Source organism: Schistocerca piceifrons, chromosome 4 (genome assembly GCF_021461385.2).
Source record: "Schistocerca piceifrons isolate TAMUIC-IGC-003096 chromosome 4, iqSchPice1.1, whole genome shotgun sequence".
NCBI classification, from domain to species: domain Eukaryota; kingdom Metazoa; phylum Arthropoda; class Insecta; order Orthoptera; family Acrididae; genus Schistocerca; species Schistocerca piceifrons.
Window position 1 is genome coordinate 192,001,458 of NC_060141.1, and position 21,743 is coordinate 192,023,200.

At 40.1% G+C, this 21,743-nt stretch overlaps 1 protein-coding gene across 1 annotated transcript in view; it reads left to right on the forward strand.

Annotated features, from left to right (window-relative positions):
- The window catches only part of LOC124794653 (cytoplasmic aconitate hydratase-like), a 327,246-nt gene that overhangs the window by 247,124 nt on the left and 58,379 nt on the right, over nt 1-21,743 (forward strand). Inside the window, exons 11-13 of the mRNA XM_047258177.1 lie at nt 369-589; nt 3,949-4,105; nt 18,994-19,229. Of these exons, the coding sequence (XP_047114133.1) occupies nt 369-589; nt 3,949-4,105; nt 18,994-19,229 (614 nt within the window). The remainder of the gene's footprint in view (nt 1-368; nt 590-3,948; nt 4,106-18,993; nt 19,230-21,743) is intronic.

The following is a 21,743-nucleotide window of genomic DNA, read 5'->3' on the forward strand; positions in this document are numbered from 1 at the left end:
CAGGCAGCAACTGGGACTGTGTTGCCCTTCATTTTTTTTGTAAAATGTTGACACAGAGACTACATTTCTGTATATTGTCTTGTTGAGTATTTCTAGTTGAATGTTCTTGCGCATAAAACTGACATTCTTGTGCATAAAACTGACATCCAGGTTCATTGTTTCAGTTCCAGAACACTGGAAACTTGGTTTTTATTTCTAAATGGAAATCAGTTGATATTTTACGTGCATATTTTAAATTTCTTTTCATAAATATGTATATACTTCAGTCCCTAATAATTACAAAGACACTTCGATTCTGTTATAATTAATTATATGTGTAAGTAACAATTGCCAATTCAGTGATAATTTTTATGACTGATTTGTTTCAGGACTGCTAGCAAAGAAGGCTGTAGAAGCTGGGTTAACTGTCGCTCCATATATTAAGACAAGCCTGTCACCTGGTTCTGGAGTAGTTACTTATTATTTAGAAGAGAGTGGTGTTATCCCCTATTTGCAGAAACTTGGTTTCTCAGTAGTTGGCTATGGCTGCATGACATGCATAGGTAACAGTGGACCATTGCCTGAACCAGTGGTTGAAGCTATTGAGACGGTTAGTCATTTCTTTGCTTTTAAATATTTGAGAAGAACAGTTACGTGAAGCTATGATCTAGATACTAAGTCTAAATAATTGCAAAATGGTGTACCTCCTCCTGTCCATATGTGTTTCACAAGAAATTAACTTCATGGAATAGCTTACTCCTGTGACAAACAATGGAAAGTCCGGGATGGAATAAAAATACTATGGAAATAACAGATTGGTACTCATCATATAGAGGAGGCATTGACTCGGTCAAGCACAGTGAAAAGAATAGTGGAAATATACGTACTTTCAGACAAAGTCCTTCCTGCAGGGGTGGGTGGTGGGGATAAGGTGGCAGCAAGGCATGGGGAGGGGGATGGATTGCTGGGTAGGGGTGAGAATGGAGGAAGATGCCAGTGCTGCATGTGGGAGTGTGGGACAGGATAAAGCTACTAGGTGCAGTATCGGGAGGCTGTGTTGGGAGCAGGAAAAAAAGGGAGTGGGTGAAAGGGAGGAGACAGGAGTAGAGAAAAGGAAAGGACTTCTGGGTGCATTGGTGGTATAGAAGGGGTGTGGTTACTGTAGCAGGAACAGGGAAGGGGATAGGAAAGGGAAGGGCAGGGACTAGCAGAGGTTGAGGCCAGGGGGGTTACAGGAATAGGGTATGTTATAGAGAGATTTCCCACCTCTGCAGTTCAGAAAAGCTGCTTTTCAAGGCAAGAATTCATATTGCATAGGCTGTGAAGCAGTCATTAAAGTGAGGCCCATCATGTGGAGAATGTAGCACAATTGTTACAGATAAATTTGTAGATTACATGCCTGCTTTCACAGGTGGCCATGCTTTTGATAGGATAGAAGATGTCAGTGGCAGGACTGGAGTTGGTGGTAGTGGGAGGATGCATGGGACAGATCTTTCATGTAGGACTATGGTAGGGATATGAACCATGGGGCAAGATGTTGGGAGCAGAGGTGGAGGAGAGACAGATAAGGATATTGCATATGTTGGGTGGGCAATGGAGTACCACTGTGTGATGGGTGGGAATGATATTTCTTATTTCAGGGCATGATGAAATATTATTGGAACCATAGCAAAGAATGAGTCAGTTGTTCCAATCCCGGGTGGTACTGAGCCATAAGAGAAGCGATCCTCTATGGCTGGACTGTGAGTACATGAGAGATGGTAGGTGATTGGTGAGAAAAGGTATAGGATATCAGTTTCTGGAATAGGTTTAGTGGGTGATTTCGTTCTGTGAAGGCAGCAGTGAGACTCTTGGCACATTTTGAAATGGACTGCTTGACACTACAGATGCAGTGACCATGGGTGGTTATGGAAGGGACTTCGTGAAGAATGGGTGGCAGCTGATGAAGTGGAGGTATTGTCAGTAGTTAGTAGGTTTGATTTGGACAGATGTAGATGTCCTTAAGGTTGAAGTCGACATCAAAGAAGGTAGTTTGTTGGCTGAGGATGAACAGATGAAGTGGATGGGAAGAAAGTGTTGAGGTTCTGCAAGATGTGGATGGATTGCCCCCACATGGCTGCTTTCACAGGTAGCCCTGTCTTTGATGGGGTAGGAGACATCAGTGGCAGGATGAAGATGTCATCATAGAATATGAACCAATTTAGAGGTTTGGCAATTTGAGTAGTTTGGATAAATTACTCTAGATGGGCTAGTAATAAATTAGTGTAGGTTGGTATAATGCAGGTGCCATGGATGGGTAAGATCTTCAAAGGAGAAGTAATTGTGGGTGAGGATATCCTCATTACCACCCAGGACTGGAGCAGCTGAATCACATTCCTTGCCAATGTTTTGATTATCCCTCATCCTGCTCTAAAATGAGGAATATCCACCCATCCTTCTCACAGAGGTATTCCACCATCCACCCACCCTACACAATATTCTTGTCTGTCCTTACTCCACACTTATCCCATGGCTCATATCCCTGCCTTAGTCAGAGCTAAAAGATCTGTCCCATATGTCCTCCCACTACCACTGACTTCAGTCCTGCCACTGATGTCTCCTACCCCATAAAAGACAGGGATACCTGTGAAAGCAGTCATGTGATCTACAAACTTAGTTCCAACATTGTGTTACATTGTACATTGGAATGATTAAGAGCTAGTTTTCTGTCCATATGAAAGGCCACTGTCCAACTGTGGAAACGAGACAGCTAGACCACTCAGTTGCTGAACACACTGCCCAACACAATGTGCTTCACTTTAATGACTACTTCACAACCTGTGTCACCTGGAGTCTTCCAGCTTTTCTGAACTGCACAGGTGGGAATTCTCCCTACAACAAATCCTTTGTTCCCGTAACCCTTTGTCCTCAACCTTTGCTTGTCACTGATCTCCACCTTTCCTGTTCACGATTCACAAATACAATAGGTAATAGAAATACTGTATATCCAAGCCCAAGTAACACATAAGCTTTTCAAAATCAAAACAAATAACAGGATGACAAGAATCAGAAAAACTTATTACTTAAAAATTATGGCCAACATACTTGCTACTCAATAAGACAATACAGCACATACTCACTATGTTTTTAATATTCAACTAACTTTTGCAAGGTGAAAATATAAAGTTGTAGTTGCAAGTTTAAAATCGGAAACACACAGCCTTATTTTCTATAACCCACAAGACTTACAGTTTTTACAAAGACAAAGCTCAGTTTCACCCAATATATTTGTTAACAATATATTTGTTATCACACTGGGCTGATTCACAGTTAATGAAGGAGTTGAAAATAAGTAATCCATACTGCTGATAACATCACTTAGCAGTGATTTGTATCACTCGAGCTAAAGAATCAGCTAATTTATTACCATTGCCAGCGACAACCAGTACATTGTTTTGCACTTGCAGAATATAGATTACTCTAAATTTTCCTCAAATTAAATTGCTAACAAAGATCACATAAGAACATAATTGCTTTCTTAAACTCAACCAGCATTATGTTTACAGTTTTTATTAATAGTAAATTTTTATACTCATATCAACCTGGTTGTCTAATGGTTTGTCATAGTATCTAAAATACCGAACATTTGTATGGCATTACTTGATTCAGTTACTAGTAACTTTTTGTGTTTTCTGTCGATTCTAATAAATTCTTTGATTGGCAAAATAGTTCACAGGTGAATGGCTTGATGTCAGTGTCCAACAGGCACGATATTTCAGTAAAACGGTTGCTTGCCATGAACTACCTCACCATGACGTACTCCAAGAGAATTAGAAAAATAACAGTTCTGTGATACTGTAACTGTCTCCTCTGCTTATTCTTGACACTAACCCATAGTGCGCAGACTGTTAACTGAAGGGGAGTAAAAAATTTTATACTATGAGTGGAAATCTTTGATTTTAATGTGCTGTGATTTAATTTTGGTTTCAGGGTGATCTTGTGTGCTGTGGAGTCTTATCTGGAAATCGTAATTTCGAAGGTCGGATCCATCCACATACTCGTGCCAATTATCTTGCATCTCCTTTGTTAGTGATAGCTTATGCAATTGCAGGAAGAATTGATATAAACTTTGAGAAGGAGCCACTTGGTAAGTAAAGGTAACAAATATAAGTACAAGACTAAAATGAGATTTTTTTATTATGTAAGTAAATGCTTGAAAATCGCTCTTACCATGTAAAATTTCCAACATTTGTACATGCACAGCTCCTAGGCATCTGTACATGCACAGCTCCTAGCCATGTATATGTGGATGGGTATGAATGTGTGTGTGTGTGTGTGTGTGTGTGTGTGTGTGTGTGTGTGTGTGTGTGTGTGGGCGCGCGCGCGCATATAGATTATATCTCCTATTGCTCAAACCATAATTATGGAGAGCTGGTTTAATGGTAGTTGCTAGAAAGAATATTGTGGAAGTATCCACCCTGCAAGGCCACTGATAAATGTTGGTATCACTGTGACAGTGCTCCTTTGCCATACCTGTGCACAGTTTGGACAAAGTATTGTGAATGTGACTCAGGTGTCTTACATCTCAGGTACATCAAAATTTGAAAGGGAGGAGATTACAGAATGTTAGTAAGATCCAAAATAGTTTGCAGGGTGGAGTTATCCTCAGACTCCAAACATCGTAGAATTTTCTGAATGACTTGATGCTAGGAGTACCAAGTGAAGTTGTATGGTGTTTACGCTGAAGAAGACTAAACTGCATCGGTTTTTTTCTTGTGCCTTAGAGTAAAACATTTATCACTGTTTACTTTCAATACCGTAATTTACTCCTTTTGCAAACCTTGTGAATTGAACAACCAGGTTTTGTTTTTTCATAATCTCTCACTGTAAAACAAGGAGTTCACGCGCACGCTCTAAGGCACAAGAAAAAAACCGATGCAGTTTAGTCTTCTTCAGCTTAAACACCATACAACTTCACTTGGTACTCCTAGCATCAAGTCATTCAGAAAATTCTACGATGTTTGGAGTCTGAGGATAACTCCACCCTGCAAACTATTTTGGATCTTACTAACATTCTGTAATCTCCTCCCTTTCAAATTTTGATGTACCTGAGATGTAAGACACCTGAGTCACATTCACAATACTTTGTCCAAACTGTGCACAGGTATGGCAAAGGAGCACTGTCACAGTGATACCAACATTTATCAGTGGCCTTGCAGGGTGGATACTTCCACAATATTCTTTCTAGCAACTACCATTAAACCAGCTCTCCATAATTATGGTTTGAGCAATAGGAGATATAATCTATATGGACAGTTACTTTACCATAAAAAATGAGCAGAGTTCTCCTCCATATTCTATTCAGCTGCTGGATGAATTTTATGACAATATTTTTCAGTCCACAATCTTTCCTTAAAATTGTCCAAATTTGTCACATTCCTTATGTCATCTATCAAACAGTGGAAAGTCCAGGATGGAATGTAACTATATTATGAAAAGGAAAGTTGTTACTCACCGTATAGCGGAGGTGCTTAGTCGCAGATAGGCACAACAAAAAGACTCTCTCAATTAAAGCTTCTGGCCATTAAGCCCTTCATCAAAAATAAACAAAACACACACAGAGATTATATATATATATATATATATGTCTGCTTGTGTCTGTATGTGTGGATGGATATGTGCGTGTGTGCGAGTGTATACCTGTCCTTTTTTCCCCCTAAGGTAAGTCTTTCCGCTCCCGGGATTGGAATGACTCCTTACCCTCTCCCTTAAAACCCACTTCCTTTCGTCTTCCCCTCTCCTTCCCTCTTTCCTGATGAGGCAACAGTTTGTTGCGAAAGCTTGAATTTTGTGTGTATGTTTGTGTGTCTATCGACCTGCCAGCGCTTTTGTTCGGTAAGTCACCTCATCTTTGTTTTTATATATATATATATATATATATATATATATATATATATATATATATGTCTTCGTGGCAAACGAATCTGCTCCAGTCCGGAATCCCTGAAGCATTACACCAACAACCTGACAACAGCTTTCGCATCCCGCAACTACCCTCCCGACCTGGTACAGAAGCAAATAACCAGAGCAACTTCCTCATCCTCTCAAACCCAGAACCTCCCACAGAAGAACCACAAAAGTGCCCCACTTGTGACAGGATACTTTCCGGGACTGGATCAGATTTTGAATGTGGCTCTCCAGCAGGGATACGACTTCCTAAAATCCTGCCCAGAAATGAGATCCATCCTTCATGAAATCCTCCCCACTCCACCAAGAGTGTCTTTCCGCCGTCCACCTAACCTTCGTAACCTCTTAGTTCATCCCTATGAAATCCCCAAACCACCTTCCCTACCCTCTGGCTCCTACCCTTGTAACCGCCCCCGGTGTAAAACCTGTCCCATGCACCCTCCCACCACCACCTACTCCAGTCCTGTAACCCGGAAGGTGTACACGATCAAAGGCAGAGCCACGTGTGAAAGCACCCACGTGATCTACCAACTGACCTGCCTACACTGTGACGCATTCTATGTGGGAATGACCAGCAACAAACTGTCCATTCGCATGAATGGACACAGGCAGACAGTGTTTGTTGGTAATGAGGATCACCCTGTGGCTAAACATGCCTTGGTGCACGGCCAGCACATCTTGGCACAGTGTTACATCGTCCGGGTTATCTGGATACTTCCCACCAACACCAACCTATCCGAACTCCGGAGATGGGAACTTGCCCTTCAGTATATCCTCTCTTCTCGTCATCCGCCAGGCCTCAATCTCCGCTAATTTCAAGTTGCCGCCACTCATACCTCACCTGTCTTTCAACAACTTCTTTGCCTCTACACTTCTGCCTCGACTGACATCTCTGCCCAAACTCTTTGTCTTTAAATATGTCTGCTTGTGTCTGTATGTGTGGATGGATATGTGCGTGTGTGCGAGTGTATACCTGTCCTTTTTTCCCCCTAAGGTAAGTCTTTCCGCTCCCAGGATTGGAATGACTCCTTACCCTCTCCCTTAAAACCCACTTCCTTTCGTCTTCCCCTCTCCTTTCCTCTTTCCTGATGAGGCAACAGTTTGTTGCGAAAGCTTGAATTTTGTGTGTATGTTTGTGTTTGTTTGTGTGTCTATCGACCTGCCAGCGCTTTCGTTCGGTAAGTCACCTCATCTTTGTTTTTATATATATATAGTCTCGGGCAACTGAGACCAGGGACAGTAGGGTAGGGATGACAGACAGTGAAGTGCTGCAGGTTAGACGGAGGTCAGGCAAGAAGTGGGGGGTGATCAGCTTCCTAGATGTCCGACCTCCACGTCAAACGTGGCTACATCAGTATTATGTCCGTTACTATGTCCGTATCAAAGCTACTAACCACCAGCAATAGCTCCACTTTGACAGCTGCCACCCATTCCATACCAAGAAATCCCTTCAATACAGCCTAGCCACCATGGTCATCACATCTGCAGTGACAAGCAATCCCTCTCAAAACATACTGAGGGTCTCACTGAAGCCTTCACAGACCCTAATTATCCTCCCAACATTGTACAAAAACAAATCTCCCATGCTTTATATTTCCAGTCTCCCACCACGTCCCAAAGTCCCACCGTCTGGTCACAGAGTAGCATTCCCCCTCGTAACTCAGTACCACCGAGGACTGGAGCATCTGAATTACATTCTTCGCCAGGGTTTTGACTACCTCTTGTCGGGCTGTGAAATGAGAAATGTCCTGCCCACTATCCTTCAGACTCCTCCCAAAGTGGTATTTTGCCACCCACTGAACCTACACAATACACACATCCATCCCCACAAAACCCTGTCTCTCATCCACTTACCTCATTTCTCATACCCCTGTGATAGATCTAGATGCAAGATGTGTCCCACACAACGTCCCACCACCACCACCACCACCACCACCACCACACACTCACTCTAGTCCTATCACAAACATCACGTATTCCATCAAAGGCAGGGCTACCTGTGAAACCAGTCATGCGATCTATGCTAAACTGCAACCATTGTCCTGCATTCTATGTGGGCATGATAACCAACAAGTTGTCTGTCCACATGAATTGCCACCGACAAACTGTGGCCAAGAAACAAGTGGACCACACTGTTGTTGAGCACACTGCGGAACATGACATCCCTCATTTCACAGTCTGTGCCATATGAATCCTTCCCACCAACACTAGCTTTTCCGAACTGCACAGGTGGGAACTTTCCCTGCAATATATCCTACATTCCCATAATCCTTCTGGCCTCAAGCTTAGTCACTCATTGTCCTCACTCCCCTCTTCCTTTTTCCATCCCAGCACTCCACAGCCCTCATTTCACCATCTCACCCAGTCTTTTTTACTTCTCTCCTTTTCCGCTGACCCCCCTCCCTCCCTACCTACCACTCGCCAACCCTCCATCTAAGGTGCAGCACTTCACTGACTGCCACCCCTATCCTACTATCCCTCCCCCTCCCCGCCCCAACCTTCTCCTTACTCCCACCCAGTCACCACTCCCGTCATGCACTGGTGCTGTTGCTCGCAGTGTGGCATCAGATCTTCAGGTGCCTGAGATTGCATTTGTGTGTGTGTGTGTGTGTGTGTGTGTGTGTGTGTGTGTGTGTGTGTGTGTGTGTGTGGAGGGGGGAGAGGGAGGGGGGAGGGAGATATATATATATATAATCTATTTTTGACAAAGTCCTTATTGGCCAGAAGCTTAAATTAAGTGTGTCTTTTTGTTGCGTCTATCTGTGACTTAGCATCTCCACTACATGTCATCTCAAAGACATGAGATCTTCATTTGTAATCCATGAAGCTTCTTGTTTCTGATACCCCTTTAGTAGTTGGTTTTCCAAAACATGACCTATCCAGTATGAAACACTGGAAAATCCAGGATGGAATGTAACAATATTATGAAAAGGATAGTTGCTACTCACTATGTAGTGGAGATGCTGAGTCGCAGAAAGCCACAACAAAAAAACTTTCAGAAAGTTAGCTCTCAGCCAACAAGGCCTTTGTCAAAAAAAAAAGACCCCCCCCCCCCCCCCGCAACGGCCGCACTTGCACACGTGTGCACACAAACACAACTCTCTCTCTCTCACACACACACACACACACACACACACACACACACACATACATGTGACCATAGTCTCTGGCAGCTGCCAGAGACTGCGGTCGTGTATGTAGGAGTTCCGTTTGAGTGAGGTGAGTGAGCGAGTTGTTATTACCCAGGATGAGACTGTTATGATTAGTGGCCCTTCCTCTTTGCTATGGATATTGTCTTCCAGGTCATTACTGTGGAATGCAAATGGTAATGATTCCAAGCAAATTACATTGTGCTTGTGTGAACTGTGTTCATGATATTATAATTGGGTTTGGTACTGTCAGGACAGACCTCAAATGTAATGATACCTTACCATTAATGTTCTTCACCTCCTGCAGATGTCCTTGTAGGTTCCAGATTACCGATTCAAAAGATGTCATTTAAGCTCTGTAGTATTACATGCTGGTTGGGCAGATGACCTTTCCCACTCCCTATTTATTTATGACAAGGAAAGATGCTCATGGCAAAATAGTAACATAGTATTAGGTAATAGTGAAATACATAGTTTGTGCAGTCGTTTTGTTTCACGCTTGAGAGATTTTGAATAGAGAATGATCTTCAGTTGTGACCACATAATAGTTCTGCGTCATTTAAAGATGTCTTATGAATGCATTGCTAAGCCATGAGCTTTGTCAGGTATGATTTTTGCCGATATTTATTCCCGCAACTGACAGAGAAGATTCAGAAAACCACCCTTGCGTGTGGAGTTTCAAGAAAGCTCCCAATTTTTCAGCATTGTCACCAGAACTGATCTTGTCCCTTTGGTTCAGAGCTGAGTGGAAAGACTGAATCAGAGACTTTGGAAGTTGTGTGACAAGCTAGGCTGCAACTTCCTGGACTTTCATCATAGGATTGAGAACAGTAGGGTCCACCTAAATCGGGCTTACTGTGTGTGGGGTGCACACAAGGGTTTTTACATTATGCGATTCTCCATTCAATTCAGATAACAATAGCTGTGGCAAACTCAGAAGTATCAGTGTAAGTTCGAAGGAAATGCCTCGCACAGGTGAGAGTATTAAAATCCTAAAGATGAACTACCGAAGCATTCGCAGCAAAGTGCCAGAGTTTGAAGAGCTCATGAAAAGCAGTGGAGCTCACGTAATACTAGGTACAGAAAGCGGATTGAAACATGAAATTGATAGCATTGAGATTTTTGGAAACAATTTAAATGTATATCAAAAGGATAGGCATATGGGAAATGGAGGTGGTATATTTGTTGCAATAGACAAGAAACTCAGATCCACCAATGTAGAAATTGAAGCTGTATGTGAGATTGTTTGGGCAAGCCTCAGTATCAGGGGTGGTCATAAAATAATAATGGATCCTTCTATAAAGCACCAGACTCAACCGAAGACTTCAGAGAAACCCTCAGTTCACTAGTACGCAAGTTCCCTTCTCTTTATATTTCTCTCTGTCAAAAGCTGCCATACAGGAACAAGGTTACTGTTCCACATAATGAAACTGTTTACTGTTGCAACATAAAAAAAAAGCGCATCTTTCTCTCCACTGGTCTAACTGGTGTACAGTTACCATTATGGCTGTGAACTCGGTTACGGATGCAGGGCAGGACACAGCTAACGTTGTGTCATCCTATTTTCTTCTGATACAGCTTGTATATTTCGGGTGATGAGTATTGATAAAACTGTAATTGGTATATTATCTTTAGTTTTTACTGCAGATACACATCCTTTTGTATGGATGAGGATGTGCACTTATATGCAGTTGGCAAACATTTTTCAGCAAGGAGCACAAGGAGGCAAAGCAGGCAGTGCAGCACATGTGAGCAAGAGATAAGGACTAATTTTGTATGTAGTTACTGCAAAGTACCCCCCAGTATGTATTCAGCCATGTTTTGAAAAAGTTCGTAAAAAAATGTTAAGCTGTGAATAAGTAAATTTGCTGGACATGTACGGATGGGACTGGTTTTTTTTTTTTTAGAGAGAGAGGAGCCCGGGAACGTGCAGAAAGGGCTTCGGTTTCAATGTGAGCAAAACGAACACAAGAACAGGTTAAACATTGGAACAATCAGTATTGTAGTTGTAAACTGTACTGGAAAAGAACCAGAGCTCCAAATGCTAATAGGAAGCACCGAATTTCAAATCATTATAGGTGCAAAAAGCTGGTTGAAGCCAGAAATAAGTTCAGCCGAAATTTTTACAAAGCATCTAATTGTGTTAATAAAAGGGTAGACTAAACACAGTTGGCAGTGGAGTGTTTGTTGCATTCAGTAGTAGTTTGCCGTGTATTGAAACTGAAATAGATAGTTCCTGTGAGTTAGTATGGGTAGGATGTTGCAATAGTAAATGCTTTCATTCTGTGGATAAGTAACCTTTTTCCTGTGAGGCAGCTTTCAACTGTGAGAAATATGGAGAGAAGGGGAAGGTAAGCATTCATCACAAAAAATGAACCAGGAGCTTGTGAAATTTCCTGTTTCATATCAAATCAAGAGAAAAAATAAGATAACAGTACTGAATAAAACCAGTATAAATTAATAATTGGTTCCCTTTACCAACCTCCTGACTCAAATGATACAGTTGCTGAACAGTTAGAAATAAAAACCATGAGTGTCATTTCAGTTAGGTACTCTACCCATAAAATTATGGTTCATGAGGACTTCAATCTATCTGTGATACATTTGTGAAAATACATGTTTAATGTCGGTGGTAGGCTATAAAACCATCTGAAATTGTACTGAGTGCGTGCTTTCTCAGAAAATTATTTTCAGAAGATGACTTGGAATGTGAATTGTTGCAAAAACAAACTTGACCTATTAGCAACAAATAATCCTGACCAAATAGAGAGCATCGTGACAGATACAGAGATTAGTGACCACAGGATCGTTGCATCTAGACTGAATGCCGTAACACCAAACTACCAAAAATGAATGCAAGATACATGTAGTCTCCATTCCTTCCAGTCAGACTATATAAGTGGTTTAAATTCAAAGAAATAATATTGATGGCATTTGAGAGATATATACCAAATAAATTAATAAGAGATGGTACTGATCCCCCTGTGGTACACGAAATAGGTCTGAACACTGTTGCAGAAGAACCATAAATCATATTAAATTTAAAATAATTCAAAATCCCCAAGACTGGCAAAGTTTTACAGAAGTGTGAAATTTGACAGAAAATGCAAAGAGATGTAAAGTACACCAGTGACAAGAGGCAATCGATACTTTCACTGCGCAATAATGATGGTGATGTTATTGATAACAGTACCACTAAAGCAGAGTTATTAAACACGATACCCAAAATATCTTCACAAAACTAGACAATGTATGTACTCTAGAATTTGAATCAAGAACAACTGCCAACGTGAGTAACTTAGAAGCAGGTATCCTCAGTGTATTGAAGCAGCTTAAAACACATCAGAAAGGCAAGTCCTCCAGTCCAGACTGTATACCAGCCAGGTTCCTTTCAGAGTATACTGCCACACTAGCTCCATACTTAGCAGTCATCTACAATCACTCGCTCTTCAAAAGATCCATATTCAAAGAATGGAAAATTGCACAAATCAAACCAACACCTAAGAAAGGAAATAGTAGTAATCTGCTGAACTGCAGACCTGTACCCTAATGTCAATTTGTAGTCAGTTTTTGGAACATGTACTGTGCTCAAACATTATGAATTGCCTTGAAGAAAACAGTTTAATGACAAAAAGCCAGCACAGATTTAGAAAATATCATTCTTGTGAAACACAACTGTTTCTTTATTCTCACAAAAAAAATGAGTGCTGTTGACGGGGGACATCAAATTGATTCCATATTTCGAAATTTCCAGAAGGCTTTTGACACTGTTTCTCACTTGTGTCTTCTAATCAAATTGCATGCCTGTGAAAGACCATCACAGTTCATAACAATTAATGGAAAGTCATTGAGTAAAACAGAAGTAATAGCTGGCCTTCCACAAGGAAGGGTTGTAGGCCCTGTGTTGTTCCTGATCAATGTAAATAATTCCGCAGCCTCCTTCAATTGTTTGCAGATGATGCTGTCATTTACCATCTTTTAAAGTCATTAGATGATCGAAACAAATTGCAAAATCATTTAGAAAAATCTCTCTATGGTGCAAAAAGTGGCAGTTGATTCTTAAAAAGTGTGAAGTCATCCATATGAGTACTAAAAGGAATCCACTACATTGCGTTTCCTCAATAAATCACACAAATATAAAGGCTGTAAACTCAACTAAATACTTAGTGATTATAAATATGAATAACGTAAATTGGAACGCTCATGTAGATAATGTTGTGGGGAAAACAAACCAAAAACTCATTTAATGGCAGAGCACTTAGGAAATGTAACGGGTCTCTCAGAGTGACTGCTTGCACTATGCTTGTCTGCCCTCTTCTGCACTATTAATGTACAATGTGGGGTCCGCATCAGATAAGATTGATGGGGGACATCAACAAAGTTGAAAGAAGGGCAGCTCATTTTGTATTATTACGAAACAAGGGATATGATACACAAATTGGGGTGGCAGTCATGAAAAAAAGGTGTTTTTCACTGCGGTAAGATGTTCTCATGAGATTTCAATCACCAACTTTCTCATTGGAGTATGCTAATATTTTGTAGGTGCCCACCTACATAGGGAAGTGTTCGTTTTTCCCTTGCACTGTTCGGGAGTGGAACAGAAGAGAAGTAGCTTAAAGCTGGTTTGATGAATCCTCTCCAAGGCTCTCAATTGTGACTTGCAGAGTAATCTTGTAGATGTAGACATAATAATGATACTTGTTTCCTTCTGTTACATCACGTGACTCTTGAAATAATTGTAAAACGATAAACAACAGTTGGAATCTAGAATCACGGCTGGACTCTGTATCCTTTCCAAAAGCAAGAAACCAGCTTTTATGGTAATATGTGAAACTTCAATTATTTCAGTCACAAAAGTGCAGACTGCCTAAGGGCTTGCCTTCAGTGTTTGCAAAACCATTTGTGACTTTGAATAAAACTGTTTTACAGCCAGTGCACTTCATTTCATTCAAAATGTGGATATTTGGCTATGGACTGCAGTTTAATGTAACATGCTGAAGAGAGAGGATGGTGAGCCAGACACAGATCAGATTTGTGTGCCGTATTAACTGCTATTGGTCTTGTACACTAGCCAGATTGAGTGTGGTTCTCAGATGGTTTTTTTAATGCTCATTTAGGCAAATGATGGGCTGGTCCCTAATATCTGTCTTGAAAATAAGGTACCTAAACTGTTAAAACATAACACACAAAATAAAGTTTACACAATTCAGTATGATGCATCCAACTTCCCTTTTCCTGGTTGACTGATAACTATGGCAGCAGTAAGGTCATTCACCCACAAAGTTAAATTAAAATTAATTTGCCAAATCACAAAAACCACTGACTGCATACAACAGGATGAATGCTGGGAAAGAGACACACACTTTTGAGGTGATGGTCAGATTTTATATCGAAATGACAATCAGCCAGAATTCTCTCTCTATTAACACTCGTCATTACTTGAGGTGACAGTTGTGGAGGTGTGGTGCTACATACTGCTCAACTGCATATAGGAAGTGTTGGGGAGTGAGTACCATGTCACTGGCATTGTGAAGCTTACTGCAAGGTTGGCTCAGATGACTGTTAATCTAGGGGAGTTATGTAGGAATTTTATGAAAGAGGGTCGGGTAGTGATTGTGGGTGGAGCTCGGAATAGTCTTGGTAGGGGTGGGGAATATGATGCAGGTGGTGACCTCGTAAGGATAGCTACTCAAACTCGTGGCACTTATGTGCAGTTCGTGCAACTTTTTCAGCGTCATGATCGGCCTCATCATAATGGTGCTGTTAGCTGTGTTGACAATGGGGTTGGAGAGAGCACTTGTGGTGGAGGGCATGGCTCACAGTGTAGTGGTGCCAGTTGAGTTTATCAATCAATCAGGTTTCTCTAGGCATAGCCTGCACCTCAGTAGGTATGGGAATGGGAGGCTGGCAAAGCTTGTAGGTGACAGTGTAATGGGTGGTGGTGGGATGACTAGTGGAAAAATTTCTGTAGTAGTTGGTGTTAGAACTGCACCTTTTTTATATAAAAGTCAGCTGATAGGTGTCCCTGCTTGAAGGAAGACACTCTAACAAAGGAATCTCCTTCAGAGGAAGACAGGTATCCAAGTAATGAAGAAATTAGCATATTTCATCAAAATATGTGGGGTATAAAGTTAGTGAACTGCTTATAGATGTGGACTAGATATTATTGGTACATCAAAGCACCACTTAAATAATTTGACAATTTAGAGGCTTCCTTTACCAGGATACAGATTAGCTAGCTGCTTTCCAAGGAGTCCTTTGCGGAGTGGGGGAGTGGCCATGTACATAAAAAAAGCAGTATTCCATTTGAGTCTGTAGATATATCACGGTATTGCACTGAACAGGTATTTGAATGTTGTGGAGGGGCAGTTGAATATAGTAAAACTAACTTCTAATTGTTGTTATTTATAGATCCACTAATTCTGACTTCATAGCATTTCTGCTCAAGCTAGAGAGGGTTCTTGGTTCACTTTATAGGAAGTTCCAAAAGTTAGGTATATATGGTGACTTAAATATTAACTTTGTATGTGATTGTGCAAGAAAAAGGATGTCAGAAGATCTCCTAAGTTCATATGATCTGATGCAAACTGTGTCTTTTTCAGTGAGGGTGGAAGGGAACAGTAGCATAACCATAGGCAGTATTTTTATTCATTCTTCGTTACCAGATGGGCATTGTCTTAGTAAAAGGGTGAATGGCGTTTCAGACCATGATGCTCAAATTTTAACTGTAAAAGGTTTTTGTACTCAAGCAAATGATATATCTAATTAAAAACTATGTAGAAAAGGTAATGCAAGGCAATAGTGTTTTTTTTAAACCTCGTTAAGGAACAAGAGTGGTAGGATATTTATAGTGCCAATAACATAGATGACAAATATAATGTTTCCTTAACACATTTCTCACACTCTTTGGAAGCTGCTTTCCATTAGAATGTTCTAAACAGGGCACCCTGGGTGACTGAGTAATGGGATAAGGATGTCGTGGAACAAAGTGGGAATTATATCAAAATGTTAGAAGTTGTCACAGTTGAGCTACAGTAGCCCATTACAAACAGTATAGTAAGGTGCTTAAAAATATTATTAGGAAGGTAAAGAGTATGTGGTATGCAAATAGATTAGCTAATTCACAGGATAAAATTAAAACCAAAGTGAATTCCAAATACGTTTAACAGGTTAAAGTGCAGTGAGCTCACTTTCTGTAGAATAGCAGCATTACCATCACCTTCTACCATGCTGTCATCTATGTTCTTTGGTGATAAACATTGTCATCATAATATGTAAGAATTCAACAACATCAATGTCGGGCCAAACAGTAAGGTGGATCATCACATACTTATGACTTTCGAACAGTCAAACAGTCTTTGTGTCTGCCAATGCTGATTTCACAGCACACCATCATCAGACATTCACATTCATATATGGGGATTATTGTGTGTTCGATCAATCTGTAATCATAGAGGGGATATTCCTTACATTCAACATTGATTGTGCTGTCTCAGTGAAGAAAACTGACCTTGTTTAGTGTGTCCCATTCACTGTTCCACCCCAAAATATTTTGGGTACTGTGGTATTGAGTAATAATGGACTCAATTTGTATGACTTTGTCCTAATGATAAGTACAGGATTGCACATCATAGAGATTGTGAAGTACTCATTCAACTTAAGCCCACCACATGCTCTGCAAATGGGTGATCAAACTTACCGTTTGTTCAGTTAGGCAGTAGCCTTAAATATGCAACCATACTTGTTTTATAGATTAGCCCATGTAGGTGTACTGTAGTTGTGTCAAACGTAGTTTACAGCATAGCTGCAAGATTTTTTAAGTAGGTTTGCTAGGCTGCCAACCAAAACTTTGGAAGAGTTAGGAAGGAATTTGGGGAAAACATTCGTCATGTCAGTGTTGACACATGATAGCAGTCCAGGCACTATTCATATCTGCTTGTGTTGTAACTGCAGGTGACAGGACTGTAGGGAAGTAATTTATTGGTGCTGGATGGATGTACTGATAACCAGACAATCATTTGCATTTGTACAGAATGAGTGGCACTAATTAGCAAAATAAAAGTTCCATTATTAGTGGTAAAAGAAAGCAGCAGGAACCCAGTAACCTGGATTTCAAAAATAAAAAAAAGATAAGATACTTTGAAGAAGATTGGAAATGACAAACTTTTATAGGATTAAAATAATAAATTGTGAATATCAAGAAAGAAATGTGTTGCTGTGAAAGACCAGTATCTTGTAAATTTTGATACTCCGGTGAATGGCAGCATTCGTATTGTTCCTTTGTGTCTACAAAATATTTGCTAACACTGTTCGCCTTGCTAGCCTTCAGTACGAGTTAGAGCATAAGATATTTTTTAAAAAATCAAGCAAGTGTTGCATATGCCAGCAGACATTCCAAATGTTGATAAACAACAATGTGTTCAGGGCTGTTACAAAATATACGCTATGGTATACTGAAGAGTCTATTATGGCTCAAGCAAGATGAAAAGTATTGGCAGTGGTGTGTACAGCTCTTAATAAAGATTAGGCGTAGTGATGAATACTTCACTACATAGTCAGGAATTCTGTATGTATGTAGTAGAATTTACATTTTATGAGCATTGTAGCATGAATAGAAACAGAAAAGTTACATAGATTATTGTTTTCTGCCATCATAGTTATTGCTTTTAGCAACACAATAATATGACCAGTCACATTAATATAATCGCAATCCAAAATCCTGAATAACCATCTTTTGCAGTGTGAACCACTGTGAGACATGGAGGAAGAGTAAGTGAGATTCTGGGAAATACCAAAAAGGATGTGGAGCCATGCCGACTCCTGTGCTGTGGCCATCTGTATTAGGTTTCTTGGTTGAGGATTCATGGCATGAATAGACTGACTGAGGTGATCCCACAGATATTTGATTTGGTTTAAAATCAGAGTTTGGTGGCCAAGAGAATATGAGGAACTCATCCTGATGCTCTTCGAACCACACACATCCCCTGCGAGCTGTGTGACACATTGCATTGCCCTGCTGGTAGGTGCCATCGTGCTGATGAAAACTGCATGTAGGGGTGGACATGATCCCCAAGGATAGATGTATGCTTTTATTGATCCATTGTGGCTTCCAGAATAACAAGATCATCCAGGGAATGTTACAAAACATTCTCCAGACCATAACGTTGTTGCACAGTGTTTTCTTCCAAATGTTTCACACTACACATGCCAACAGCTGTCTGTTGGATGGAGCATAAAACACGATTCATCTCAAAAGGCCACTCATCGCCACTCTGTGGACATCAAAATGCGGTATTAGCATGCAAATTCCAGCCTTTGTTGCCCATGAACAGCAGTCAACATGGCTGTATGAACGGCATGTGCTGTGGAGGCCCATATGCAGCAGTGTTTGCTGGACTGTCATTGAGGTGACACTGTTGGTAACACTTTGGTTCATTGGGCATTAAGTTGCTCAACACGTCTATTCGCCTGTATACATCTCTGCAACCATCATTCACCCCTGTCACCTATGGCCTGTGGTGCACCGCAGTTACCTCAATCCAAGTTTCATATAGCACCATTTTGCCAAGCATGATGTACTTTGAACATGATAGCACACAAGCAGTTTACTAATTTAGCCATTTTGGAAATGCTTCCAGCCTTGGCCCAAAATCTGTTTGGACATGAGATAAATTGCTCCGTTTCTGCTTTACAAGCATTGTTTCTCTTGCCACTTTCCCACCACCGACTCACTTTATATGTACTTCACTGCTAATGCTGCCACCAGCTACCTGTGAGTGGCTATTGCACATTGATGTCGAACGTAGGTAGTGGTGAATGAGCCGTGTATATTGCTGAACGTTCATATGTAAATATTACTTCAAAAATTTTCATCTAGCAGTTTGTTCCTCTGCCTGACACCCTAACTTTATTTTTTCAGGAACAAATGCTGATGGGGAACCAGTGTATTTAAATGACATATGGCCACTGAGAAAAGAGATACAAGCAGTTGAACAAAAATTTGTTATTCCTGCTATGTTCCGAGAAGTTTACGAAAAAATCGAAAAGGGGAGTCCAAATTGGGTGTCTCTTGTTGCACCAGAAGGAATTTTGTATCCATGGGATAGTAACTCAACCTACATTAAGCACCCTCCATTTTTTGAAAGCATGACTAAGGTGAGATGAAGTTCAATTTGTGAATTATTGACATATGTTGTGTTTTATCTTAGCAGGGTACCAACCATGTCTATGTGTAAAGATACAAATTAACAGCCATTATTTCTGAAAGTTGTGCTATGTTTCTGACCACCTAAAAAATTTTTACGCAAAAGAAAAATACTGTTTTGTTGTTTCACTGTGTATACATTCTCCGTTAGTTTCTCAGAATAAATTCTCAATGTCTTGGTCAGTACTCCTAATGATTTCGGGATAATATATAATTTTATGTGGCACAAATATTAAAATTTTTCTTTGGATTCATTTGTTATCTGCTTGCTGTTTCATCTGGTTTGTAATATATATTTAATAAAAATATCAACAAAAGGATGATTGCACTTAAATCATAAATAAATATATTTACATGCTAAGTGATGTCAATTTAGAGGTTGGTAGCTGATTACTTTTATTTGAGACTTCCTCAGTTGTCTATAAAGCCTTATAACCTACTCTTAGATATGCTACTAAAGTTACATCACTCATTTTTAGTGTGAAACACTGGATTTGCAGTGTATGTTTTATTATTCTAAAGGAAGGCATCAGCATCCTTTGAGAATTTTGGTTAAAGTGTAAGTTGTCTGATTAAGACTGAAGCATAATGTTCACTTTTTAGTTTTAACACTTTTTATTTTTGTGTTTACTCATCACAACATTCTTTAAAAAATTCGCAAATGCCATTACCATGTAACAGTTTTAACACACACATCAGTTAGTTCTGAAGAAGTTAACCCTGACTGTGGAATATAAGAATAATTCTTTGCTTAATGTCTAATTTGGTTTTACATCACGTAACTTAAATTTTTAAAATGGTCATATATAAGTGGCATTTGTTATGAATGAATGATTTCAAGAAGAAAAGTAAAAACAAGATAGAGTTTGCATATGTACATACACTGTTGTGAATTTAGGTTACCATGATAAAGCAGGCCACACCAACTCGAGCACCTAATGCTTTTACCCTCCCTCCCCTAACCTCTTTCCTCCCATGTAGTGGCAGTAGCAGCACATGTGGGACACACACACACAGAGCTTGCTCTCACGTTGTCGTTGTGCGCTGAAGTACCCATTCGGAATCAGATCAGGTGGGACCCTATTAATCTGCCCTGTGAGTGTTCAGTATGAGCAGAAATGGTTAGTATTTAGGTGTGCCATTTTTTAATGCTCTGTGAAAAGATTTGTATTTGTTTGTAAAGTCTGATGGGAAGGCACTGTGCTTAATGTGCCATTCTACCTTAAATATCAAAGCATCGCTGTCACTATAAAAATAAAAACTTCTCAACATGCAAGGGGTTGTTGGATCAGGCAGAAGCAAACAGATTACTAAATTACCATCAGAATTGTCACAATCTGAAGAGGTAAACCTTATTTTATTCTAAAATAAAAATGAAAATCTACCATTTTGTAATTGTACTCATATCTACTGAAACTTGCACTATTTCTCTTTAGATATTGTTGTTAAACTAAATTATGAGACTGTTTTGTGTGGTAAGATTTTAAAGTTGATTATTGCTATTGCTGTCCTGCAGACATCTGAGCTGGACTGCACATGGTCAGTTTGTAAAAAGAGTGTTTTGTAGAGTGTTCAGAAATAATTTGCCCATCTGTAGTGGCCCAATGTGAGGCGTTAAGGTTGTTTGAACATACAATTTCTTGAAGAACACAAGGAATTGATGCAGAATTGAAGAGCAGTTGCACAATAAATGTCGTAACTTTGTAGAGTACTTGATTGCCCTTGATGAGAGCACCGACAATCACAGCATAGCTCAACTTGCAGTTTTCGTAAGGGGTGATGAAGAAGATTTCACTGTTACCGAGGAACTGTTGGATGTTATTTATTCGAAATGTACCATAGTTGGGGAAGATATAATTCCTGGCTGTAGAAGAACAGCTATGTGCAAAAATTTACCAGATGCTTAGGTGCACCATGGATAAAGTTGCAAAAATTGTGAATTTTTTTTTTTTTAGAAAGCAAAGCTTGAATTATCGAGAATTAAGTCTGTTTCAAGGACGAAATTTGGACAATATTTCCTCTCCAAAATTCTTGAATTTAGATATTTATGAACACATCAGTGAGTGCACAAAAGTGTTTCAGTCATTGCTTATAAGATTTTGAAGATTGGTTTGAAGCTAAAAATAAAATAAATTAAAAAAACTTGACATGGCTGCCCCATATTCTTCACCTGAAGACTAAATGCATGAGGAAGCTTAATGCTCTCTGCCTCCTGGCGCATGCATCTTGGGGTACAGATCATGGTGCTCTTCTCCATCTTGACTGTGCTCTGGTCTTGTCCAGACTAGATTATGGTGGTCAGGTTTATGGCTCATAAGGTTTATGGCTCATAAGGTTTATGGCTCATTGGCTCGATCCACTCTGAAAATACATTGTGAGGTGCATCTGGCTATTGATGCCTTTCGCACTAGTCCTGGTGGCAGTCTCCTTGCAGAAGCGAGGATTCCCTCGCTACAAATACAATG